Source organism: Cervus canadensis, chromosome 13 (assembly GCF_019320065.1).
Source record: "Cervus canadensis isolate Bull #8, Minnesota chromosome 13, ASM1932006v1, whole genome shotgun sequence".
Lineage (NCBI taxonomy): Eukaryota > Metazoa > Chordata > Mammalia > Artiodactyla > Cervidae > Cervus > Cervus canadensis.
In genome coordinates, this window is record NC_057398.1 from 9,258,375 (window position 1) to 9,285,105 (window position 26,731).

Genomic DNA, 26,731 nt, shown 5'->3' on the forward strand with positions numbered 1-26,731 from the left:
AGAGAAGACTCTACACATGGACATCACCGGATGGTCAACACCAAAATCAGATTGATTATATTCTTTGCAGCCAAAGATGGAGAAGCTCTATACAGTCAGCAAAAACAAGACCAGGAGCTGACTGTGGCTCAGATCATGAACTCCTTATTGCCAAATTCAGACTTAAATTGAAGAAAGAAAGGAAAACCACTAGATCATTCAGGTATGACCTAAATCAAATCCCTTCTGATTATACAGTGGAAGTGACAAATAGATTCAAGGGATTAGATCTGATAGACAGAGTGCCTGAAGAACTATGGACGGAGGTTCATGACATTGTGCAGGAGGCAGGGATCAAGACCATCCCCGAGGAAAAGAAATGCTAAAAGGCAAAATGGCTGTCTGAGGAGGCCTTACAAATCACTGTGAGAAGAAGAGAAGCAAAAGGCAAAGGAGAAAAGGAAAGATATTCCCATTTGAATGCAGAGTTCCAAAGAATAGCAAGGAGAGATAAGAAAGCCTTCCTCAGTGATCAATGCAAAGAAATAGAGGAAAACAATAGAATGTGAAAGACTAGAAATCTCTTCAAGAAAATTAGAGAAACCAAGGGAACACTTCATGCCAAGATGGGCACAATAAAGGATAGAAATAGCATGGACCTGACAGAAGCAAAGGATATTAAGAAGACATGGCAAAAATATACAGAAGAACTATTCAAAGAAGATCTTCACGACCCAGATAATCACGATGCTGTGATCAGTCACCTAGAGCCAGACATCCTGGAATGTGAAGTCAAGTGGGCCTTAGGAAGCATCATTACGAACAAAGCTAGTGGAGGTGATGGAATTCCAGTTGAGCTATTTCAAATCCTAAAAGATGATGCTGTGAAAGTGCTGCACTCAATATGCCAGCAAATTTGGAAAACTGTGGCCAGCAGTGGCCACAGGACTGGAAAAGGTCAGTTTTCATTCCAATCCCAAAGAAAGGCAATCCCAAAGAATGTTCAAACTACTGCACAATTGCACTCATCTCATACGCTAGCAAAGTGATGCTCAAAACTCTCCCAGCCAGGCTTCAACAGTACGTGAACCGTGAACTTCCAGATGTTCAAGCTGGATTTAGAAAAGGCAGAAGAACCAGAGATCAAATTGCCAACATCCGCTGGATCATCAAAAAAGCAAGAGTTTCAGAAAAACATCTACTTCTGCCTTATTGACTATGCCAAAGTCTTTGACTATGTGGATCACAACAAACTGTGGAAAATTCTTCAAGAGATGGGAATACCAGACCACCTGACCTGTCTCCTGAGAAATCTGTATGCAGGTTAGGAAGCAACAGTTAGAACTGGATATGGAACAACAGACTGGTTCCAAATAGGAAAAGGAGTACGTCAAGACTGTATATTGTCACCCTGCTTATATACAGAGTACATCATGAGAAACTCTGGACTGGAAGAAGCACAAGCTGGAATCAAGATTGCTGGGAGAAATATCAATAACCACAGATATGCAGATGACACCACCCTTATGGCAGAAAGGGAAGAACTAAAGAGCCTCTTGATGAAAGTGAAAGAGGAGAGTGAAAAAGTTGAACTTTTTCAACTTAAAGTTAGAAGTGAACATTCAGAAAACTAAGATCATGGCATATGTTCCCATCACTTCATGGTAAATAGATGGGGAAACAGTGGAAACAGTGACAGACTTTATTTTTGGGGTCTCCAAAATAACTGCAGATGGTGACTGCAGCCGTGAAATTAAAAGATGCTTGCTCCTTGGAAGAAAAGTTATGACCAACCTAGACAGCATATTAAAAAATAGAGACATTACTTTACCAAGAAAGGCCCATCTAGTCAAAGCTATGGTTTTTCTAGTAGTCATGTATGGATGTTAGAGTTGGACTATAAAGAAAGCTGAGCACCAAAGAGTTGATGCTTTTGAACTGTGGTATTGGAGAAGACTCTTGAGAGTTCCTTGGACTGCAAGGAGATCCGACCAGTCCAGCCTAAAGGAAATTAGTCCTGAATATTCATTCGAAGGACTGATGCTAAAGCTGAAACTCCAATTCTTTGGCCACCCGAAGTGAAGAACTGACTCATTTGAAAAGACCCTGATGTTGGGAAAGACTGAAGACAGGAGAAGAAGGGGACAACAGAGGATGAGGTGGTTGGATGGCATCACCGACTCAATGGACATGAGTTTGAGTAAACTCCGGCCGTTGGGATGGACAGGGAGGCCTGCTGTGCTGCAGTCCATGGGGTCACAAAGAGTCGGACATGACTGAGCAACTGAACTGAACTGAACTAGGGGACTGTTTGTCAAGACTATTTAATTACTGGGCTAACAAACAAGGAAAAAAAAAAATGTCACACGGGGCAAGATTTCAAGACCAGAATTACTTCAGCTGCCTGTGGAAATAACACCAAGTTGTGCAACAAGGCTTTTGGGGTGAAAAACACACATTTGATCTTGGTCTGACAGTCTGACCATTTGTAAAGCACAGCCCATTTTTCCTTTTTCGGAGCTGTGGACAGGACAGTGGTGAGATGCCCACCCTCCACCAGGAAAAAAAAAAAGAGAGAGAGAAAGGCCTGATATTTTGCAACACCCTAGAAGCTTTGTGTTGGGTTCTATTTCTGATTCTTTGTTTCCGGAAAAGGCCACCAAGGAGCCAGTAAGACCCAAGGTGGGTTATTTTTTTTCTCAACTGCTTTCCTTCCTGCTGAACACCTCTCTAGCTCTGCTCATCCCCTCTTCTTCACCCCACCCTCACCCCACCGCAAAGCCACTTCCTCCCCAGAGTCTGAGCTCGCCCACTGACACCCCATTTCTCCTCTGCTCCACGCTCCTCCTCTCACAGCTGCCTGCCCAGGGCTCACGTCCAGGCAGCTCAATCCTGGCCGAGATTCCGCCCTCACTCAGCAGCCTGTACAGAGCTGGCATGGCCAAGAGGGGTCACCTTGGGAGAAGACAGGCAGCAGTGACTGGGGTGGTAGCCTGAGAGCCCGGCCCATCTGGGCCCTGTCTTGCTGGAATCATTTTAAATATGACTTCCTATTATTACTCCTCTTAATATCCTTAATATATGAAGAAAAGCTACCATTGAGTGAGTACCTGATTACATGCCAAGCGCCTTACAAGACTTCTCATTGAATCTTCCAGGAAACACATAAAGTAGGTGCTGTCACCGTCCCCTCTGTATCCATTCATCCATTGATGGACACTTAGGTCTCTTCCATGTCTTGACTTTGGTAAACAGTGCTGCTATGAACACAGAGGTGCATGTATTGAGTTGATCAAAGAATTTGTTCGAGTTTTTCCGTAACTTCCTATGGAAAAACCCAAACAGACATTTTGGCCAACCCGATACCTTTTTGAATAAGAGTTTTTGTCTTTTCTGGATATATGCCCAGAAGTGGGATTACTGCATCATTTGCTAACTCTAATACTATCCCCTTTTAAAACATAAGGAGGTAAGGGTCAGAGAGGTTAAGCAACCTGCCCAAGACCAGACAGCAGCCAAGAGGCCATGCTGGGATATAGACTCAAATGCCTAATTCCTGATCCCCTGCTCTTAACCGTCATGTTACGCTGCTTAAATGGCATTTAGCTCAACTTATTCCCACCCACTGAAGTAGGGAAGACCAATTCAAACAAGAAGGTCTTTGGAAAATGAAGCTGGTCACCAGACGTCTGGGGTTATACTTAGCCCCAGAATCCACAGGGACCTGTACCCGGTCATCTGCAGGGAACCCTGCTCTTTCTGAAGCTTGCAGTCACCAAGGCCCCGCTTTGCCAGGCCTCTCAGACCACATCCTACTTGGGCAAGTGGTAATAGGGCCAAGGTCACAAATCTGATTCTTTCGTGGTCATGTTCACATCCATCTAACCTGTGGTAACATGTGGTACTCCTAACTTGGGCCAGCATTTCTCAAGTGTAGACCCCTGGATGGCAATGGAAGTGCTTAATATGATCCTCTATTTTAAAAAAATAAACAATAAACTATGAAACTATGTCCCCTAGAGATCAATTGTCAAAAGTTACAACTTTATATAAAGATAGTTATCTATTTGCAATAGAGACCTGGCACCTCATTGAATCCTAATCTCTGAAAGGCTAACTCCCAAATTTACTCCTTTTTCCTTAAAGGTATACTGAGAAGCTGTAGAGGTGTTCTAACCCAGGTGAGATATCAAACTTTGTTTAATTGTTCTGAGCTTGTTGAGGTCATGACATACCACACCCTGACATCCCTGAGACAGCAGCGATGAGACAGCAGTGAAGAATCTAGGGTTCAGTACCTTGGCACAGATCTGGTCTCGGGCTAGGTGTACTGCAGAAATGAACAGCTCCAGAGAAAACCATACAAGTTGGCCTCCTGCAACCATGGCTGAAGACTGTGGGGATTGCGAGTTGTCCAAAACAGGCTCAAGGCCAATGAAGGAGGTGAGTTCCTCTGTGTACACAGCACCGCAGAGGGCCTGGTGGAGAGCCAGGGCCATGTGCAGAACTTCGACCTGAGTGGAGGTGGCAGGGAACACACTCATGCGGGTGAAAATAGGCATGGAGACGTGCACCCAAAAGTACAGTACATACCGTGATGAGGGGGGCCGAGACATGAAGGGAAAAGAACCCAGTGGGTTGAAAAAGAGAATAGATGTCCAAAAGAGGGAGAGCATGGAGCTTGGAGTTGAACAGTTTAAGCCTAGATGGGGAGAATAATGTGTCCCTGTGTGTGGACACGGGGCCCAGGTCAGAGAGTGCTTGTGGACCTCAAGGCTTATGCCCAGGAGAACACTGGAGATGAGACCAGCTGCTTTCTGTGGCACCATGCCAGTGCCAGATGGTTGGGATGGTTTTACCCCCAATCTATAACCTCATTGATTAATTCATCAACATTTATTGCATTTCAGTAAGTGACTAGCATTGTGCAAGACAGCAGAAATATGATTACAGTTTAAAGATGGTCTTACCTTCCAAGAGCTTATGGTCCATAAGTCTAGTTAGGGAGATAGTAAAGCAAAGAGATGATCACAGCAAATGGTAATAGAGAACAATGATAGAGACACGGTCTCAGGTGCTCAGAGATAACCTAGGAAGGAGACCAAGCTGGGGGTGTGTCAGGGATGGTGGCACCCGAGGCATCTTAAAGAACAAACAGAAAATGGAAGTGGTCCAGGTGGGAGAATGCATTCTCAGAGTTCAACATGGGCGATGCTACTGAAAGGAGAGAGCACATGGGGAACTAGAAGTATTTAGGTGTGGCAGGGAGTGTTGAGGAAGAAGATACAGGCAGGACTGAATGTCAAACCAAGGTTGCAATGGCAAGCATCTTGGGATTAAAGATCTTAAGGAGGGAAATAATGGTGTTAGCTTTAATCCTTCAGCAGTTGATAGTCATGGGTCTAGAGTGAGAAGAGAGAATAGTTTTATGGAGAATAACCACAGCGCCTCTCCTGAATGCATGCCCACCATCTCTCCCAATATCTTTACTCCCCTCCCTTAACATTTCTGTTTTCTTTTTTCGCCCTGTACTATTCAGTGCCCACACCAAGAATGTTGTGACTATATCTTGATTCTACTCTGCTAAGGAACAGGAGCAGGCTTGGGGTCAAGTTCAGAGGCCTCCATGTGAATTTCTAGATTTCATTCCAAGGTACCCCTCAAAAGTACCCAGGAGACTGAGAAGTAGTTTGGCAGGAAGATGTCTTGCAAAGTCTTGCAGATATCGCTTACCTCTGCTCCAAAATCCCAGGGTAAAGGCAGGCTCTAGGAGACATGAACATGAACACATGTTCATGATATTTTTGATATTAGTTCAGAACAATCTGAGAATAGGTAGAGTAGGTAGATGGATGGATAGATAAACAGATGGGCAAATACTACTGTTGGTATCACAATCATATTCTGCTACCCAAGTTTCTCTTTTCAATAGCTACCTTCTCTGTTGTAAGAACTTTAACCTATTTACATATAATTATTTTCCCTCTAAAATGATTTAAAATGTCCATTTGATTTCTAAGACACAGTGGGTATTGGGGGCACGGACTAGCTTTTTAAATGGACTGGTTTCTTTGAAAACAGGAAGCAGTACTGGCCAAGTTCATTAAAAATCAGCATCAGAGAATACTTACTAAGTACTTAATTATGTAATCAGATTTTGGCTTGGGGGCTGGGGACAAAGTTAGAAAGGAAGAGAAAGAGACTGGTTGTACCTGTCTGGGTGAAAAGAGAGCAAGGGACTGAGACAACTGGGTCCCTCTCCACACATGCTGGCCTCTGTCGGCCCATGTCTCTGAGCCTGGGGGCCAAAGCCCCAGACTTGAGATGTCCTACTTCTCCAAGTCCAGTGATTAGGGACCCTTTTCCCTGGGGAGGATTAACCCCCTTCTGGGAATGATTGTCATTGGTGCACTCGGCCTAATGACACAGTCTAACTTCAGAATAGAAGAATGGTTTTAAAGATGTACATGTATGTTTAACTTGGAAGATATTCCAGGGGTTAAACCCCGCCTCTTCCCTGCCCTTGCTATGTACTCCTTTGTACCTCCTTTTGATTTACCTCTCTGTCTCAATGTAGCAGTCAGCCTTTTAGAAAACATCTTCGTTATACTTTTCAGATTTCATAGCATTATATCATTATACAGAATAATAGAATTTTGAGGAGGGAAGGCACCTCCTCAAACCCACATGAATTGCTACCCAAACTCACACTGAACCTAGTGATAAAGCCTGAATCCTGTCTCTCTTGTCTCTACCTTATTGCCTCCCTTTCTCCTTGCCAATTCACCATCACCTTAAAGCCACAAAAATGCAAAACAAACTTGAACCTTGTGTTGAGAGCTAAGCCCATGAGTCATGGTTGAACAACAGCTTCTTTCTCTCCACATTAGCTGTGTTTCCTCCACTGTAACCCAAACAAGAATCACCCGTGCTACCATGAATGTCATTAAAATGATGTTGCTTCCCTCAGTGGCGCTGGAGTGGCATTCAGGGGCTTCTGTCGTGGAGCAGGCACTGTTTGGATCCTGTAGTAACCCAAGTAGTAAGTTGTCTTCTCCTGATGGAGTGAGCAGGGGGATTTGTGAGTGCAGAAGGCACCCGACCTCATTAACTTTCAGATGGTCAGCAAAGCCTCTGGTGGAAAGGAGGATTTCCAAACATCTGAAATACCTGAGGATAGGGAAGGCTCCCAGGGCAAGAGGAAGGAATTTCTGGGAATAAGCTGTCTGAGATCAGCAAAAGAACTGATTGGAATGAGACCTTGTGTCACTTTCTAAAATTGGACATGGCTAAAAATAGCTGTTGGAGGGACTTGGGAAAGAAGGAGCTTTGCCTTGAGTTCTAGGAATGTCCCGCAGGGTGGGTGTCTGCTTTGCTTCCTGACCTCTGCTCTGTCCTTTGCTACCACCTCTGCCCCTCTTACTTCCCACATCAGCTCTGTTCTGCCTGTTCAAGCTTATCTCAAACTTTTGCTAAAAACTTCCTCTCTCCAGTGATGCTCTATGTTCTTTGTAGAGGATACTTGAGTCTCCCGAGTTCAATCTCAAAAAAAGAACTTCCCTCTAATGTTTTCAAATGTTCCCCACTTGTGGACCAAATATTTTTTGAGCAATTATCATGTGCTGTTGGAAAACTCACAATTTATAAAACATACACCCTACATGATTACTTTAAAACAATACGAAGTAATATATGATTAAATGTCAAGGAAATGGCAACCCATTCCAGTACTCTTGCCTGGAAAATCCCATGAACAGAGGAGCCTGGTGGGCCACAGTCCATGGGTCACCAAGGAGTTGGACACGACTTAGGGACAACAGCAGCAACATACACACCGGGTAGGAGGTGTCTCAGGAATTTAGAAGAGACAGAGAGATCATGTTGGGGCTGGAGTCCATACCGAAGGCTCCACAGGAAAGCAGACCTTCAGACTAGATGGTAAGACGGTGGAACTGGGGAGATTCGAAATAAAGCCAAGCTGAGAAGTACTTCCCCCCCTCTACCATCCCTACACTATTGAATTTAAGAGCAGTGAGCTGAAACAATGTCCTGCTGTATAGAGGGGGAACCATATCCAATCTCCTTAGGATAAACCATGATGGAAAGGAATTTTTTAAAAAAAGAATGTATATATGTGTTAAAAAAAGAATCTGAGAGTGGATATGTATGTGTGTTGTATATCTGTAACCAATTCACTTTGCTGTATGCATGAAACTAATGCAACTTGTAAACCAACTATATTCCAAAAAACAAAAAAAAAGAGTCATGAGCTGAGCCAGATCACAGAAACTTCTGAACACCAGCTAATGCATGGAAGATTCAGCAAGTTTGTGGTGGGCACCTACCTCCTATCAAACAATTCTGCATCCCTTATCTCATTTAATTCAATAACTAAACTTGTGAGAAACATGTTGTTATCACTATTTTACAAATGAGTGAATTAACAGTTAAGAAATTTCTCAAGGATACATAGTTAATAATAATAATAAAACTACAGCGATGGCTATTACACATAGTAATTCCTAGGTGTTAGATACTATTTAAGAATTCTTATAACAACTCTTATAGTGAGGTAGGAACTATTGTTATTCCCCATGTTTTAGATGGGGAAAACTGAAGCATGGAGATGTTTAGCAACTTGCTATACAATTAAGAAGTATCAAAGTCTAGACTTGAATTTAGGCTATCTGAAGCCTAAATCTTAGTCTCTGAAGTCTCTACCCTAGAGTAGAGTTGCCAATAGAAATACAATGCAAGATACAGATATGAGCCATGTATGTAAATTTAAACATTCTGGTGAAAGTGAAAGTTACTCAGTCGTGTCCAACTCTTTGGGACTCCACTGACTATACAGTCCATGGAATCCTCCAGGCCAGAATACTGGAGTGGGTAACCTTTCCCTTCTCCAGGGGATCTTCCCAACCCAGGGATTGAACCCAGGTCTCCCACACTGCAGGCAGATCCTTTACCAACTGAGCCACAAGGGACGCCCAAGAATACTGGAGTGGGTAGCCTATCCCTTCTCCAGCCAATCTTCCCAACCCAGGAATCGAATCAGGTCTCCTGCATTGCAGGCAGATTCTTTACCAACTGAGCTATCAGGGAAAGTAAAAAGAGGGGATTCCCTGGTGGTCCAGTGGTTAGGATCCCATCCTTCCCCTGAAGGGGGCACGGGCTCAAATCCTGGCCAGGAAACTCCCTGTAAGCCATGTGGTGCAGCCAAAAAAAAAAATTTTCTTTAATAAATAAAAAGTTTAAAAGGTAAAATTAATTTTAATAGCATATTTTATACCAAATATCTTCAAAACATTATCATTTCAACATGTAATTATTATCTTTTTGTATTATTTATATTTTTGTATATTCAGTTCAGTTCAGTTCAGTCGCTCAGTTGTGTCCGACTCTTTGTGACCCCACGCACTGCAGCGCGCCAGGCTTCCCTGTCCTTCACTGTCTCCTAGAGTTTGATCAAACTCATGTCCATTGAGTCGGTGATGCCATCCAACCATCTCATCCTCTGTCGTCCCCTTCTCCTCCTGCCTTCAATCTTTCCCAGCATCAGGGTCTTTTCCATTGAGTTAGTTCTTTGCATCAGGTGGACAAAGTTTTCATGTCACATTTTTATTCTAAGTCCAGGGTGCATTTTTAAACTTAGACCACATTTCAATTCAAATGTTAAATTTTCATCAGAAATAGTTATCTTCTATTTCATACAATTTATGGTTTAAAAAAGTAGAGTTTTTTCAAATTATTTCAAGCATACTGAAGTTTTCCAATGACTGAGTTCAGTTCCAAATATCACTCTTCCAATGTGGGCATCTGTATTGTCAAACTTAGTTTTTTTATTTTAGAAGAAATGACCTGACTTTGAAACAAATTGAAATCAGTTTCAGTTCTATCTAAGTTAAGTAATTCACTAACTTTTCTGCAAACCCAGTATTATTAATGTTCAAGTCAAAGAAGAATTGTACAAATTGAAAAGCAACTATGAATTCATCGATATTCATATTTATATAAAATATTCATGTTTTTATTTTAGTTTTTGCAGCTGACTTACATAATGCTCTTGGTTAAAATGAAAATCTTCTGTATATTAATTCAAGTTTGAAAATATGAAAATAAATTATTATTATTATTGTGAAAATTTTCAATTTCAATATAAATTCTTATACCTTCTTGATAGTACTGGTGCCTGTTGGGGATCCCTGCTGTAGAGTCTCTTCTAAAAGCAATAGGAGTTCAACAAGTTCTCTCCATTCTGCCTGGTTGGAACTTCATTGTTCCCCAGCTCTGCTAAGAAGCTTGGTTAACTTTTAGCAATCTGAATTCTCTTTCCTAAGTCCCATAGAGTTAGTTGTACCTTATGCAGTTTAGCATTCAGCTTAAGATTCAGAGGGACTCAGGATTTCTTTCTCCATATACCTCCCTGTTCTCTGGTATTCTGCCTCAAAAAATACAGCCACCTCATCCTGCCCAAACTCTGATCGTTTTGCCCTCGTTTTAGCAAGACTGTTTTGTCTACTTGGATCCCTCTTCTTGTGATCTGGAAAGTGCCCCCAGGCAGAAAGTTAGGCACATTGTACAGATATGTACTTCCTTTGTTTCTCTCCTCCCAGGAATCACAGTCCTGCGCTATGTGTTGTATGATGAAAACAGTTATTTCATGCATTTTTGCCCAAATTTCTTGTGTCCTGTGAGAGGGTTAATCCAGTTTCAGTTAATTTTCATGTCTGGAAGTGCAAGTTTTTTCACTGTGATTTCTTTTTGCATTACTAAAATAGCTCTTGCTTAAGTCAATAAAAATATTTTTCTGTACACGTCAAACTGTCTTCTAACTTTCCTCCTTGATGTCACTAACAGGCTATTACTTCCTTTCTCCCCAGGAATCTAAGTCAATGCATTTCCTTTGTTTTTGTTTTTGCAACCCATCTGTTCTGGCTTTTACTCTGCTGGTGCTACTTCAGTGTCACTTTTCCTGTGGGTGGACATTCTCTAAAGTGGTGCTCAAGTCTCTCTTTCTTCCTTTAGCAAGCTCGCTTTGGGGAATCCTTACTCTGCTACCTGAAGGTTGGCAGTCTGTCTGCTGGCTGGATCTAACGCACATTGCAGAGCATTCTCTCTGCGTCTGGGTTTCCCCTTTCACAAATGCCCAAGTCTCAGCAGGAGGAGAAGGGGGCGACAGAGGATGGGATGATTGGATGGCATTGCCGACTCGATGGACATGAGTTTGAGCAAACTCTGGGAGTTGGTGATGGACAGGGAAGCCTGGCGTGCTTCAGTCCGTGGGATTGCAAAGAGTCAGACATGACTGGCCGGCTGGACTGAACTGCTCAGCTCAATTTCACCATTTTTAAAATACAGTGACCCCGACCGGGGAGTTAGCTGGCGCCACCCTGCATTGGAAGCGCTGAGTCTTAACCACTGGGCCACCAGGAAAGTCCCTGCTGAGCCCTATTTGTGAGCGGCAAGGGCCGCTGTGTTCCTCATCCCTGACTCGCTGCCACAGCGGCTGGGCCCTGCTTCTCCTAGTGCAGCCCTTCTTCGTGTTTAGCCCTGGAGATCCCCGAGGCACACGGCAGGCTGCACATCTTTTGCCCATTTGCTTCTGTCATTCTTTTTTTTTCCTTGAAGAAGAAAGAGAGGTTTGTGTTATTTGTGTAATTTCCCTCTTTGCTCTGGCCTACTCCAGGTGGTCAGCCCAGTCTAGTCTTCATTTTTCCCTCTGTTAATATCTAGCATATCATCGCCTCTTTTTAAAAATAAAGATCCAGCTCTCCGCCTCAGTGACCTTAAGAAACTCTGTTAACTCGACGTGCCTAGCCTCAGATTCATCTTTGCGTCCCCTTTCCTTCCTTCCTCTGACACTCCTTTCATTCCCTAGTCACAAGAGAAAACTGGCTTAGCTTTTGACCTTTTGGTTAAAGGCCTCCAGTTCACGTTGTCCACCAATTCAAATTCTTGGCACCATTTGTAATTCTTCCCTTTGAATTGCCATCCTCACATCCATTCAGTGTCGCTGGTATTCCCTTGTAATGTCTTTCATACCTGTTCTCAGGGCCATTTTAAGTTAAATCCTGTGGTCATTAAGGAAGGGGGAATGGGGTGGGGGGCTGGGTAGTCTGGACTGTCATTTGGGAATTTTTTCAAAATACTGTAGAGCTTAGAAAATCTCCACAGGGGGCTGATACACTTTGCTTAGCACCACTCAGCCAAGTCCTTATCCTGGACACTTATCCTCACTTCCACCTAATCTCATTGGCTTCCACTTTCCCCACCCAGCACTGTTAAAACACTGCTTTCCAGGAGACGTCTTCCATTCAGACATTCTTTGACATCTCTGCACTGACTCCAGCATGAAGTCCAGACTTACAGACACTCCATCTTCTGATACATCTTCTTTGTCTGCTGCTTCCTCAAAGTTTCCATACCAAACTCCCTTCAACTTCCTGATGTATGTACCTGCTTCTTTCAGGGCTTTGCCTTAAACATCTTCTTCCTGCTTCTTGGAATAAGTTCCCCTTTCTGCGTTTTCCTGACTAACACCTTATGTGCTTCAATTCTCAATTCTAGAACCTCTTCCTCCAGAAAAGCTGTCTTGCTCCCCACCCCCATAGATTCTGCATTCTACTTCTCTGCTTACTTCTGACACAGCAATTATTATACTGTTTATGGTGGTTTGTGGGGTTTTTTGCTTTTGTGATTTCCTTTTGCTTACTATCCCAGACACTCTGAGGGAAAAACCTATTGTTGTTGTTGCTTTCTTTCCTATCCCCAGAACCTAGGGCACCAACTAGCAATAATAATCATTGAATGTTTCTTGAATGATTCAATAATCATTGAATGACCAACCTAGACAGCATATTGAAAAGCTGAGACATTACTTTGCCAACAAAGGTCCATTTAGTCAAGGCTATGGTTTTTCCAGTAGTCATGTATGGATGTGAGAGTTGGACTATAAAGAAAGCTGAGTGCTGAAGAATTGATGCTTTTGAACTATGGGGTTGGAGAAGACTCTTGAGAGTCCCTTGGACTTCAAGGAGATCCAACCAGTCCATCCTAAAGGAGATCAGCCCTGGGTGTTCATTAGAAGGACTGATGCTGAAGCTGAAACTCCATTACTTTGGCCACCTGATGTGAAGAGATGACTCATTTGAAAAGACACTGGGCAAGGGGCGGGACAAGAAAAAAAAAAAATGAAAAGACACTGATGCTGGCAAAGATTGAAGGCAGGAGGAGAAGGGGACGACAGAGGATGAGATGGCTGGATGGCATCACTGACTCAATGGACATGAGTTTGGGTGAACTCCGGGAGTTGGTGACGGACAGGGAGGTCTGGGTGCTGCGGTTCATGGGGTTTCAAAGAGTCAGACACAACTGAGCGACTGAACTGAACTGAACTGAATGTTTCTTGAATGACTGAATGAATATAGTTTTTCCTGCTTTCTCTCCCACTACTCCTTCAGAAATCATCTTCTTGAGTCAAGACATCTACATGCCTATACTTCCCAACCCAAGTGCCTTCACACCCTTCCTGCCCTCACTGACTGGTGGACACTCATTCCAAGCAGTGAGACAGAGGGTGGGTGGAGGTGGGGCGTAATAAACTGGACCCTTTGTGTTGGAGAGGTGTGTAATAAGCGCTTAAATGGCACTCTCCCTCAACACTTCTACTTTACTTAGTTAATCATGCCCACTCCTCTGGCTCCAGCCAAGATCTCAGCACCAGCACCACCTGTGAGCTCCCTTGGACTTTGTCTTGGCTCTCATCAAATACTGTCCTGAGAGAGAAGTCATTAATGTCTTTTCCTGGGCTTATGCCTCATCTCTCCCTCTCGAGTTGGTGCTCCCTTAGGGTTGGGACCACAATATTTAGCCATAAGCTGTGTGTTTATAACAGGCCTCATAAATCGGTGATGGTGCCTGTTTGGTCCATAGGATGACCAGCCCTCCTGGTTAGCCCATCTGTGTTTGTAAATTATACCCTATTTCCTCTGGTGTATATTCCCTGCTTTGTTCTCTTAGTTGAATTTTTTTTTAGTTGAATTTTTAAAAAAATATTTATTCATTTATTTATTTACTTGGCTGTGCTGAGTCTTAGTTGCAGCATGCAGGACCTTCCATCTTTGTTAGGGCATGTGGGATCTAGCTCCTTGACCGTAGATTGAACCCCGGCTCCTGGCAATGCAAACGCAGAATTTTAGCCCCTGGACCACCAGGGAAGTCCTCATGGTTGAACTGTGATTGGTGTGCGCTCTCCCCACTGATGGTCAGCTCCAGGAAGTCAGCCTTAAGTCACTCACAGCTACCCTCCGAGCACCTGGAATAAACCAGGGACATTACAGATTAATGAATATTTTTTGAGTGAATGAATAGGAAACATTGGACATCATTATATCTCTTGATAAGCTCATTTTCCCACTAGGTAACAGTGCTTCAGAGCGTCACATTTACAAATTTTTTACAGTGCTAGGCGTCATAGCAGTGAGAGTTCAATCCAGTCAATTAAATTTCTTTGTGAATGCCTCTATGCAGACTGAATAAACAGAACTCGAATTTCCACTTCTTTCTTTTTTTTTAACTTTTGGGTGTCACTGTGTACAAGTTTTGATGCCTGAAATTCTTTAGATTATCTTACAACCACAAATAAGTAAGCAAGTGTTAGTCACTCAGTCTTGTTTGACTTTTTGTGACCCCACGGACTGTAGCCTGCCAGGCTCCTCCATCCATGGGATTCTCTAGACAAGAATACTGGAGTGGGTTTGCCATTCTCTTCTCCAGGCTCTACTGATTTCTACAAGAGAAGAATAGAGAAACCCAGAGATGCTAGAATATTAAAAAACTGTTCCAGGACATGAAAGAAGTCATTGGAAACAAGGAGAATAGGAGAATCCTAGGAGAATAGAGATGAGTGTCACACAGATGAGAGAGACCTTAATAATCTTGTTTGATCTCTTTCTGCCAGATTCGTTGTATGAATAGTGCCTGGTGTATGGCAGGTGTTAAATTTATGAAGGTGATTACATATACCTACCCAGAGACACACACAGTTTAAAAAGAAAAAAACAACAGTGTCCTTTGGCACAGAAGTCAAATCTTAGGATCTGGAAACACTGGAGAATTTCCAGTTCAATAATTCCTGAAAATCCTGTAATGTTACGAGTACTGCTTCTTCAAAGCATAGACATCACCTGATATTGAGGATATAAGGTTAATTTCTTAGATTTTCAGACTGACTATTTTTTGGAAGTTTGAGCCAAAGTAGGAAGCCAGTAAGAGGAAAAACATTGCTGGCATGCAGCCACTAGGTATTTTAAGACAAGGACTGCTCCAAAACTTGCTATATGCTTCCTCCAGGCAGATGAAAGAAGATCAGTTACAGGTTTGTACAAAATCTTCATATGAGTGGAACAGTAAGGAGCCATATAGTAATTTTATGGGCTTTCCAGGTAGCACAGTGGTAAAAGAAAAAAAAAAAAAATCCACCTGCCAATGCAGGAGACGCTGGAGATGGAGACATGAATTTCATCCTTGAGTCAGGATCCCCTAGAGAAGGAAATGGCAACCCACTCCAGTATTCTGCCTGGAAAATTCCATGGACAGAGGAGCCTGGAGGGCTACAGTCCATGGGGTCATAAAGAGTCAGACAGGACTGAGCAAGAATGATGACAGTATTTTTAGAATTACTGTGCTGCAAAATACAGCCAGAGAGCAGTTCTGTTTTGAATTTAATATGCTTTTTTTTTTTTCTTTTTGCTCATTCACCTCCATGTCAAATTTTGACTCAAGGTGTTGCATAATATATTCTTCTGCTGAAATGGAATTTTTTTTTTTTTTTGGTAGCATATGTGAAATAAGTAAATTCATTGGCTGAGATATTGAAATCTTTTTCCTCAGTTCCCTGACCAGGAATTGAACCAGGAACCATGGCAGTGAAAACCCAGAATCCTAACCACTAAGTCACCAGGGAACTCCCTGAAAATCTTTTTAGTAATGAAGAAATGTGGGTAAATTAATTTCTTGAATGGCAAGTATTCTCTGTTGTTTTTGTCCTTATCCATATAAAATTTTTGTTTTGTTTCAAGACTCACTTCAAACACTACTCTCTCTGTTACATTTTCTCTGACCCTCTTTGCAAACCAAATTTGCTCTTTCCACTGTGTTTACACAGCGCTGTAAGGAACACTTAGGATATATGCTTTGATCATTTGTTTGTGCTATCCCTCCTCACTAAATTGAAAGGTCCTTGCTTCATTTATCTTTTCATTCCTAGTGTCTGGCATATTGCCTGGCACATGGATGGCACTTGAAAATACTTGCGGGGTTGATTTAAAGAGTGGAGAGTTCACCAATATCGGTCTTTTAAACCCCACTCTGCAAGGATGAAAAGATATGTCATGAGCTGAGCTCCTTCAAACTATTCTAGTTCCTCATCTAGTATACAGGTAAATTATTGCCCACATCAGGGGTTATCCAGTATTTTCGACTCAGCCCACTTAGATGGGGCAAAAGACCTCACAGCTATGGGAAAAGGATTCAGAGATAATCATAAAGTGTAAGTGTATCAGCAAATATTTTGGGGGAATTAGTAATACCTCTGCTGTACCAGCAGCTCACATTCATTCCTTCTGAAAGTCCTATGTAATCCTCCACTAAGATAAATCTCCAATCTAATCATCTCTACAGCCACTGACCTAGTCTGGGTTCTTGGTTGGCCAACACAATAGCCTGTACAATAGCCCACAACAAACTTATTTAATCATGACAAGCTTAACTGACAGCAATTTATAGCAAAAATGGCATCAACTGAAAACCATGACTACTGATCTTGCCCTGTTGACAAAGGGTCCTTCCTGAAAATTGCTGAAATTCCACTTGTCTCAATGTGCACTTGTGTTTGAACAGTGGCCAGAAAGACAACACAGAATCAGAGTTCTTGGGAAAAAATCTAAAAAGTGCTGAATTTAGTTTATGAAAACCAAGTGCCTGAAATCTTTGACCACTTGGTGAGTAAGTTATTAGTCAGAAGATTTCATTGTATAAGAAACAAAAGTCTCCTGTAAGTCTGAGAAAAAAAAAAAAGGACTTTCCAATTTGGATCAGTTTGAGGTCTGTGAGGAGGACCTGCTTGGTCTACCTGGGTTCAGGTAACAACTTGACCTGATTAGCATTTAAGGTCCCTTCAAATTTCATATTCTGTTGATTCATAGCATGCATGTATAATGTCTGTAACATGAGTGAGTTAATAAGATGATGAAAGAATGAATGCATAGATATGAATAAATCTGTAAGAACTCTGGAAGCTTCACTGAAGTCTAGAGCGGTGGTTTTCAAACTTCTTCAGTGATGCGTGCTCAGCTGCTTAGTCGTGTCCAACTCTGCAAGCCCATGAACTGTAGCCCGCCAGGCTCCACTGTCCATGGAATTTTCCTGGCAAGAATATTGGAGTAGATTGCCATTTCCTACTCCATCTTCAGTGATGAAATACCTATAAATCATGTAGCTTTTGGTGGAGCCTCTAAAAATGTTAATTTATTAAATCTTAAGAGAATAAACTGATTCTCTCTCTAGAAACACAAAAAAGAATCTGATAGCATTGATTGCCTCCCAGGAAGGCAATTTTACATAATTTAAATGTATTTAAATAAGAAGGAATGATATATTAAAAATTAATGGTTTATGATACTATCTTGATTTAGATTCAAGTACAATAGCACAGTTGTAAGAATCAAAATTCTAAGAAAGATACAAGGAAAAAGTTTATTTTGTTTCTGTAAATTGGGAAAAGATCACTACTATTTGATTTTCAGATAAAGCATATTTGTTTGGTGTTCTATAGGAGTACCGTTTGGGAATCATCTTAAGGAAAGAGAAATGTTGGCAGCCAAAACTTTGCTTGGACATGCTTTAGAGAATTTCACAGTGATTTGCACATAATAATGTCTCTGATGCACTCTTTAAAAAAATTGCTTCTAGTATTCTTGAAATTTAAAGCATAAATAATATGCTTAGCCAACAGAGTTGCTGGAATGTTTTTTCCTCTAATGCACACTTTAAACCATTAAAAGACCATGATTCTGCTATTGTAGATATTGTCATCTCATTCAGTTCAGTCGCTCAGTCATGTCCGACTCTTTGCAACCTCATGGACTGCAGCACGCCAGGCTTTCCTGTCCATCACCAACTCCTGGAGCTTGCTCAAACTCATGTCCATCGAGTCGGTGATGCCATCCAACCATCTCATCCTCTGTCATCCCCTTGTCCTCCTGCCTTCAATCTTTTCCACCATCAAGGTCTTTTCCAGTGAGTCAGTTCTTCGCATCATGTGACCAAAGTATTGGAGCTTCAGCTTCAGCATCAGTCCTTCTAATGAATATTCAGGACTGATCTCCTTTAGGATTGACTGATTTGATCTCCTTGCTTATTTTCCCCAGCAAGCTAGTCATTGTGAATAAAAGAATGAAATCAGTAAAGAATTCAAGTCTTGTAAGGATAAAGTAAAGCAAAGAATTTGCCAGTGATGAAGTCTTGGCCTCTGACTTATATATGGCTCTTCAAATATGGGGAAAAACAGGAGTTCTACAGCATGGAATCATCACTGACACTCTTGCTTGTCAGGGGTACAAACAGTTCAGCACTGAGATTGCGGTTTTCTGTTAGATGATTCTTAGGGACCAAATCTGTTTATGAGTCAGATACCTTATTTACTTAAGACAGTGCATGGAAGAGAAGTGATTAATATCATGTACATGATAATACATATGTTCATACATATGTTCATAAAATTATCAAGTGCATGATATTCACTTTTCCAAGTGTTGTTATTTTATGTATCATATTTAAAACTCATGCCAATATTGTAAAGAAGGTTGGTTACTTTTTTTTTTCTGACATAAAAATGTGGAAACCAAGCCTCTCAGAGGGTAAGTGACTTGATGGGACCATAGTATACTTAATAAAGTCAGGCCTTTTGAGTCTTTGGCTATGGTCCTTTCCATCCCACCGAAAATGTTTGGTAACTTGAATCTAGAATGCCATCTTGCTTTCTTCTTCGGTTTTGACTCACACTTTCTTTAAAATTTTTCTCAAAATTCTTCTCCAAGAGGCTGTTTCAGAAAACCCAGACAGTTTTGCTGGTTCCAAGCCTCCCAAGAATTTTGTTTCCAGTATCTATTTTCTAACTGTTCTGTTCAGTCTCTATTTTCCATTATTTATTATCTGTCATATTCCAGTATGAATTTTACCTTTGTTGGTGTGCTTTCTGCTATCTATTTCCCCTTCTTAGCCTATGCAAATTCTCTTTATTACAAATTCTGGACATTTATGATCTATTTTAAATAACATCCAGGTGACTAGAGAATAGAGTTTCAAACGTTCATGTGCATTAGAATGACCTAGGAAACTTAGTGAAAATATATTTCTCAGGGGACTTCCTTGGCAGTCCAGTGGTTAAGACTCTGTGCTTCCAATGCAGGGCGCACAGGTTCAATCTCTGCTTGGGGAAGTAAGATCCCACATGTTACGCCATGCGGCAAAAAAAAAAAAAAGTTAGTGCTTTTCCCTTCGGTTCTGATTCTGTGTGTCTGGGAGAATTCTGTGTGTCAGGCCCAGGAATCTGCATTTTAAATAAGCCCCGCAGAGGATTCTTATGCAGGTAATCCAATTAATATACTTTTAGAAACTTTGTGCTTGAGAATTAAAAATTAGATTGGTACATACTGCATATTTATACTTTGTTCAGTAAGAGATACGAAGGTATAAAATAACCGAGTCCTTACTCTTTTTTTTATTAATTTCATTTATTAATTTCTTTTTGGCTGTGCTGGGTCTTCATTGCTGAACGCAGGCTTTTGCTAGCTGCAGAAAGTGGGGGCTACTCTCTGGTTGCAGCGCTTGGGCTTCTCACTGAGGTGGCTTCTCTTGTGGCAGAGCACAGGCTCTAGGCTCGTGGCCTCAGTTATAGCGGTGTCCAGGCTGAGTTGCTCTGTGGCACGTAGGATCTTCCCGGACCAGGGATGAAACGTCCCCTGCACTGGCAGGCAGATTGTTTACCACTGGACCACCGGAGGTCCCTTATTCTTTCGATGTTTACAAACATCCAGGGAAGAAAGAGCATACATAGCATCTGCAATCTCTGACCTTATATGAGGACAGACTTTGTGAGTGGTGTAGGTGATAAATGCTTTGTGCTTAGTCGCTCAGTCGTGTCCGGCTCTTTGCGACCCCATGGACTGTAGCCCGCCAGGCTCCTCTGTCCACAGGGGTTCTCCAAACATGACTACTGGAGTGGGTTGCCATGCTCTCCTCCAGGGGATCTTCCTAACCTAGGGATCGAACCCAGGTCTCCCACATCGCAGGCCGTTCTTTACCGTCTGAGTCACCAGGGAAGCCCCAATAAATGCTTTAGGAATGCAAAGAAGGAAGGCATCACTTTGAGCCAGATTATCATGAAAGGCTTTGGGAAAGATAGGGGTTGAGCTAAGATTTGAAGAAAAGATGGGCCTCAAAACGATGGGGGGGGGGGGAGGAGTGGATTATTTCAAGATATTAGAGCTAGTGATGGTCAAGGAAGCTGCTTCTAGGATATCAGTATGTAGAATGATGTGTCTAAATTGAAAAAAGAATTTGTGTAGAGACATGGCACAATTTATGCCTGGAAAGACATCCGCGAGTTAGAATGAGGAGAACCTGGAATTGGGACTTTACTCCACAGGTACTGGATGGTTCTTCACACGTGCCAATAAAATAAATGTGGCATTTAAAAAGACTTATCTGGCAGTGAGTTTGAAAGCCCTGAACTATATTTGGGGATCGGTTAAGCAAATTGTAAGGAAAGCTTGGTTTGAACGTTTGTTAAGATAGATTCAACACAGTCTGGAGCTTGATTGGATGAGAAAGAAGTCTAAGACACTGCTGAAGTTTGAACCTCCTTGACTAGGACGCTTGTGTACAATTTCACTACTCAGTGAATATAAGGAGGGAAATATTTTAAGGTAGCGTTTGATTCTAGATCTAGAATTCAACTTCCTACCACCTTCTTTACCTGTGCATCAGGTAGTGTTGCTTAAATATATGGCAGCTATTTTTAGCACGTCGAAAGGAAAAGATCTGCGGCTGGTGGAAGAGAAATGGAGATTGGGGTCCACTAAGCCAAAGACAAGCTGTGCAGTTCACTTATTTTTATTAGGCATCATCATACAGAAAGAATCGGACAAAAAACTAAGATGACCAGCATTTCCGGTCTTTACGAAAAATCTGGATGTAACCGGTAAGAGATCCTAGTAAGAGTAAAAGGCCAGTCCTCAAATCTACAAACTTCTGATCAGCGAATTCATACTCGTCCTGTAGAAGCAGTTCAAGGTCTCCGGCTGAAGAAAAGGGAAAATTAGGATGTTAAATTGGGAATGAGAAACCTCTTCTTGGAGGATGTGGATTTGGGAAAGGGTTTGAAGTAGTAGGCACCAGACAGTCCGAACTCGCGTTAAAACAGCTCTCAGGAACTGAGCTGCCAGAACTTTGAGAGAGCTGTAAATTTATCCGGTAACTTCCAAGTGCGCGGCTCAGGGCCAGAGAGGCTCCAAAGCCCGCCCAAGAGTCCAGCGTCTCTCTCCCATTGGACAAGCTCATTTCCTCGCCTTCCTCCGCGGGGCGATTTCAGCCATCAATCACACGGCTTGTTGCTCCACCCCTTTCCAGTGACATAACACTTGGCACGCCTTCGCGCTCCCGCCCTCAAGCTCCCCACCAGTCGCTTCAGCTCCTTATTGGCCAGGAGAGAGGGGAGGAAAGGGTACGAGCCTTCCCTTTTGCTCTCTAAACTCCCTATTCTAGTTTCCCGGTCTCCTCATAGGCTGTCCACGTACCCATCAACTTGATCTGTCGCGCAGGCGTGCACATACGCTCGCTGCTGGAGCGGCACCTCCCCTCAAGCCTTCAGGAGTTACGCGGTTGTGACGTAAGAGGGGCACTCCGCTCAGCCGTCTTCACTTACGATTGGTTGTGGCCGAGGTCCGTCACGTAACCACGCCCCCCTCGCTCCGCCCGACCTCCCAGTTTGATAAGACCTTGCAGGAGGCCACGCCTCAGCCCGTTGGGCCGCTTCGCCCTGCGATTGGTTGAGGGAGCTGGCATGCTTTCCTACTCCCAACTCCCCAACTCCTTCCCTAGCTTCCGAGAGGCTGGCCGGACCCCGCGGAAGTTGTCAGTCAATCTCTTCCCTCCCCATCCCCCCCGAAGCCCCGCCCCCGGCCCGCGCGCCCCCAACGCGCGCGCGCACACACGCTCGCACTCCCCCTGCAGCCGCCCGCCCCTCTCCTCTCCCAGCACCTTCTCAAGTTGTAGCGGCCGCTCGCCAGGGGTTCTCTGTGGGCGGCGGAAGGGCGCGTGGGGGAGGGGGTTCGGCCCGCTGGGCGCTTCGAGGAGCGAGTGTGTGTGTGTGTGCGCGCCCGGGGCCGGGGCATCGGGTCACCGCCCCGGGAGATGAGGGGTCGGCGCTGACAGGGAAGAGCGCCGGCGGTGGAGACAGCGGCTCGGAGGGCCCCGCGATGGCAGCGCCTCGGGAGGAGGCTCGAGGCAGGGCGGGCTGCCCTGGCAGCGGCCACTGAGGTGCTGGCGGGCCGGCCGGCCGGGGACCCGGGCCGGCAGGGACGAGAGGCGCGTTCGACGTCCGCGCCCTCGCAGCCCTCGCCTCAGTTGTCTGAACTTCGGGCTCCTATCCACTCGCCCTCGGAACTCGGAGTCAACAACTTCTTCACACACCACCCCTCCTCCGCCCCCGCCAGCCCCGGGGAGCTCGCCGAGCGGCGGGGACCGGGAACCTCCGGCCCTGAGATGTGGCCGTGAGGCGTCGGCGGGCGGCGAGGAGAGAGCTCGGCGGGCACCCGGGAGCGGGAGGGCGGTGCGGCCGGGGGGCACGGGGCGGAGGGGCGCGAGCTCCTCGGCGCCTCTCCCCCGCCTCCTCCTTCTCGTGCCGCTGCCCGTTCCGTGCAAGCAGCAGCCCGAGCTGCCAAGCGCCAGGGCCGCGGAGATGTCGTCGTCGTCGCCGCCGCCGCCGCCGGCGGGGGCTGCCAGCGCCGCCATCTCGGCCGCCGAGAAAGTGGACGGCTTCACCCGGAAATCGGTGCGCAAGGCGCAGAGGCAGAAGCGCTCGCAGGGCTCGTCGCAGTTCCGCTGCCAGTGCAACCAGCCGGAGCTGCACCCCTTGCCCCAACTCAAAGGTAGGCAACCTCCGAGGGCGCAGCCCGGGGAGGAACGCACGGGTTCTCCTCGGCGCCGCTGGAGTCTTTGCTTTCTCGGGGGCGGGAGGTGGGGGGTACCTTCTGCCCACTTGGGGCTCGCGTTGCCCAAGCTTCCTTGGCGTCCTCCCACCCTCTTTATGATTTCAGACAGGTTGGATGTTAAAAGAGTCTTGCTTTTTCTCCCCCCTCACTTATCTGAGTTCACTTTAACTCTTCCCTTCTTGGAGGAGGCCAGCACCCCTCCCTCCCCACCTGCGCGCTCAGGTTCCTGCCCTTGGGATTGCAACTCTCCTCCTGAATTCGGAGGGGTAGACTTTTTTTTTTTTTTTTCAATCTTCTTCCTCGAATCTTGCCCTTCCCCATCTTGTTGTAACAACCTGTCTTACGTTCCGACCTTCACTTTTCTGAGACCTGCCTCCTCTTTTCGGCCTCTCTTAGCTAATCTTTTGCTTTTCCACTTATAAAGCGTCTTTGCGCGCACTCTTTTTCTTCCCTCTGATCTTTCCAAAGAGTCTTAGGACCAGGAATCCTAATGCGTACACCGGTTAAGAGTTGCCTGCCTTCAGATTGATTTATAAAGGAAAAGCCTAAGAATCTGACCAGGGTAGTGTCTTACTTACTGGGTCATTAGATTTAAATGTTACTCTTTAGCCCAAAGAATGGGGAGGCTTAAAATATTGTCTGAGAAGATAACACACGGTAGAGTTGGAAAATTATTAAGGAGTAGTCGTGGTGCCTTGCAATGGAATGGGAACTCGGTTCGCCAAGCGGTGATTCCAGGGACTCTGTAGGTTTGTACAGTAATTCAAATTGGTGTCCGTGCCTAATGCCTCACAGGAGAGCTTGGCACTCCTTCTGGCTCACTTACTTTTCCCACTAGGTTTAGAGGATTTAAAAAAAAAAGAAATTGGTTCCTGACGTTCTAGTTTATTTTTTGTGGATTACTACCTTTTAATTTTATAATTTTAAGGTCTGCTTTTTATGAGATAGACATTGTCATGGAACAAGATGATAATGGTTCTAAACATTTGAATTTCTTTCTTCTGCAAAAGAAACCTGATTGAAATCTAGATCATCTGTTTTGCAAGACCAGGAAATAAAGTTTCTGTTCCTAAATAGATAATGTTCAGGAGGTTTTTCGATCAATTTAAAAGAGCTCCAGCATCCGGTTCGAGGCCAGCTTGGTTCTGATTTGTCTTTAGGCCTAGGAATCCAGTTTTGGTTTGGCCAGGAGTCTAGAGAAAACCCCAGATCAAATCACAGTTGACCTGCAGTAACTTTGGAGCCCCATTCACATTCTACACTACCCTGCTTCTTGGGGTGCTTCTAAGCATCCCACCGCCATAATCAAACTGGCTTTTGAAAGAAAGTTTTATTTAAGATGAGTAGCCTGTGGTACTGCGTTTATCATTTGCTCTTTAGTATACAAAAATTGTTCAGACGTACATATCATAGCCTACAGTAGACCACGATGGTAGATGTTGCCAAGACTTTAATTCTTGAGTGATGTCATAGCTATAAAACAGTATTATCTTACTTGTTAGGACATTGAACTGCTATTCATGAATTTTAAATTTTAAACTTAACTAAAACATCATAGTTATTTTTACATTATTGGGTTTTTTCCCCATTAAATTGGCAAATTATTTTTGAAGGTTTGGTGGTAGTGTTAGTGTTTTTCTTTCATATGTCTTTGCTTTTCAGTAAGATATTGTGGTTCTTTATATTGTTTTTTCATTTTTTATTAATTTTTATTAGAGTATAGTTGCTTTACAATATTGTGTTAGTTTCTACTGTACAACAAAGTGAATCAGTTCTACATATACCCTCTGTTTTTTAGATTTCCTTCCCATTTAGACCACGGAGCACTGAGTAGAAGTCCCTGTGGGTTCTCATTATCTGTTTATTTTCTACATAGCAGTGTATATATGTCATGCCCAGTCTCCCAGTTCATCCCACCACCCTCTTTCCTGCTTGGTGTCCATATGTTTGTTCTCCACATCTGTGTCTCTATTTCTGCTTTGCAAATAAGTTCATCTTATATTGTCCTTTTATATATAATATTTATTTGTATTTAATAAAAATAATTGAATTTTAAACCTATATTGATAGTTACTTCAAGCCAGGAGATGCAACGTTAGTATATTTTGCTTTTAAAAGCCTAGCAAAAATACACAGTCAGTAATCATCTAAGTTATATGGTGTATAGTTCAACAAGTTGAAGGTGCCATTAAATGTTTTATTTATAGTATTTTGCTCACTAGTAGAGAAAAAAATCAGAATTTTAGATTTAATCTATGTGTTTCACATGAAAATACAGTATTCTTTATAAGGAAATTTATGTATTCAGGATAAATTTATGTAAATTTAATTGAGGAATAAGATTCTTACTTAGATTACCCACTAATAGGAAAAATGACTTTTACTCCAGTTGCCAAAATGCTTGAAAAGTGGTTTTTTAAAAATTCAGTTGCTTCACTTAGTACTTTGGCAGTGTCCTTGATACCACATGTTGTGTGCTTTTTCTGTCAGTAGTAGTTTTTTCCATTTGTGGCCTTTACAGAAACCAGTGGAAAGCCCTGTAATATGTGTATGAAAGAGAATTTTTCTTCCTTTTCTGAAATACCATCTTACAGTGGAGTGATTCAGATATTTGTGGGCATCCAAGATCTTTTCAGTGTTTATACCAACCTGCTTATATTACACTTTGTCCACATAGATCTGAGCTGGAAAGGTGCCAGCTATTTTCCTCAAAGCATACTGTGGGTAAAGATTAACAAAATAACCCCATTTTTTCATCTAAAGAAAGTTATTTGTGCAAAATAACTTAGTAATGGTAAAAATGTTCAGAGACTATTTTATTAAAGAAAGTATTTTAAAAACAAGCCTTGTTTAAAAGGAGTTTTTAAAAATGAGAAACTTATGTAGGCCCTCAAATCTGCCTTGTATAGCTTAAAAACAAGTTTTTTCCAAAACACTTGAAATTTGTTACGTTAGTTCTATAAGTTCCTCTGAGAACTAAGTATGAGAAAATAAAAGTAGGGACATTCTATTAATCATTTCTCTGTATTTATATTTACATTGGTATTGTCCTTAATTTTTCTACCTTAAAATTTTCCGCTAGTAACCAACAGTTAGGAAACGTTTAACTTTCAAAAAGAATAATAACCTGTTAATGGGAAGTTTTTCTGTCGGTTTAACCTGTTTTGTGTCTCTGAAAGAATTGGTTTGGTTAGAATAATAGATGTCATACAGTTATATAACAGCATTTATAAATTATTTTCTACTTTTCCTTACATTTGTAAATTATAAAAATAATATCAATCATAATAAGTGAAACAGTCCAGAAAGTTGTGTAATACCTAATCCCGGCTATCTGTTTCTTTTTCGCACCTACTGAGGTAATGTTGTGTGAGAATCCACTACCCTGTATTTTTACAAAAATTACATATCATTGTGTCATCCCAGCAACTCTGTGCAAGACCAATATTATTCCCAGATGTGACGTTGAGACTTAA

At 43.0% G+C, this 26,731-nt stretch overlaps 1 protein-coding gene and 1 long non-coding RNA gene across 3 annotated transcripts in view; one reads left to right on the forward strand and one right to left on the reverse strand.

Moving 5' to 3' along the window:
• The window catches only part of PPP2R5A (protein phosphatase 2 regulatory subunit B'alpha), a 97,966-nt gene that overhangs the window by 14,954 nt on the left and 56,281 nt on the right, over positions 1-26,731 (forward strand). Inside the window, exon 1 of one of the 2 annotated variants that reach the window (XM_043486201.1) lies at positions 22,294-23,192. The exons of the other annotated variant lie outside the window; for it this stretch is intronic. Coding sequence (XP_043342136.1) covers positions 23,003-23,192 — 190 coding nt within the window. The 5' untranslated portion in view covers positions 22,294-23,002. Of the gene's footprint in view, positions 1-22,293; positions 23,193-26,731 lie in introns of those variants that run through there. 2 annotated transcript variants of the gene reach the window in all.
• LOC122452517 lies at positions 21,141-22,216 on the reverse strand. The gene is made up of 2 exons (XR_006272718.1): positions 21,840-22,216; positions 21,141-21,344 (listed from the first exon to the last, which is right to left on the reverse strand). It is a non-coding gene; the product is annotated as an uncharacterized LOC122452517 (long non-coding RNA).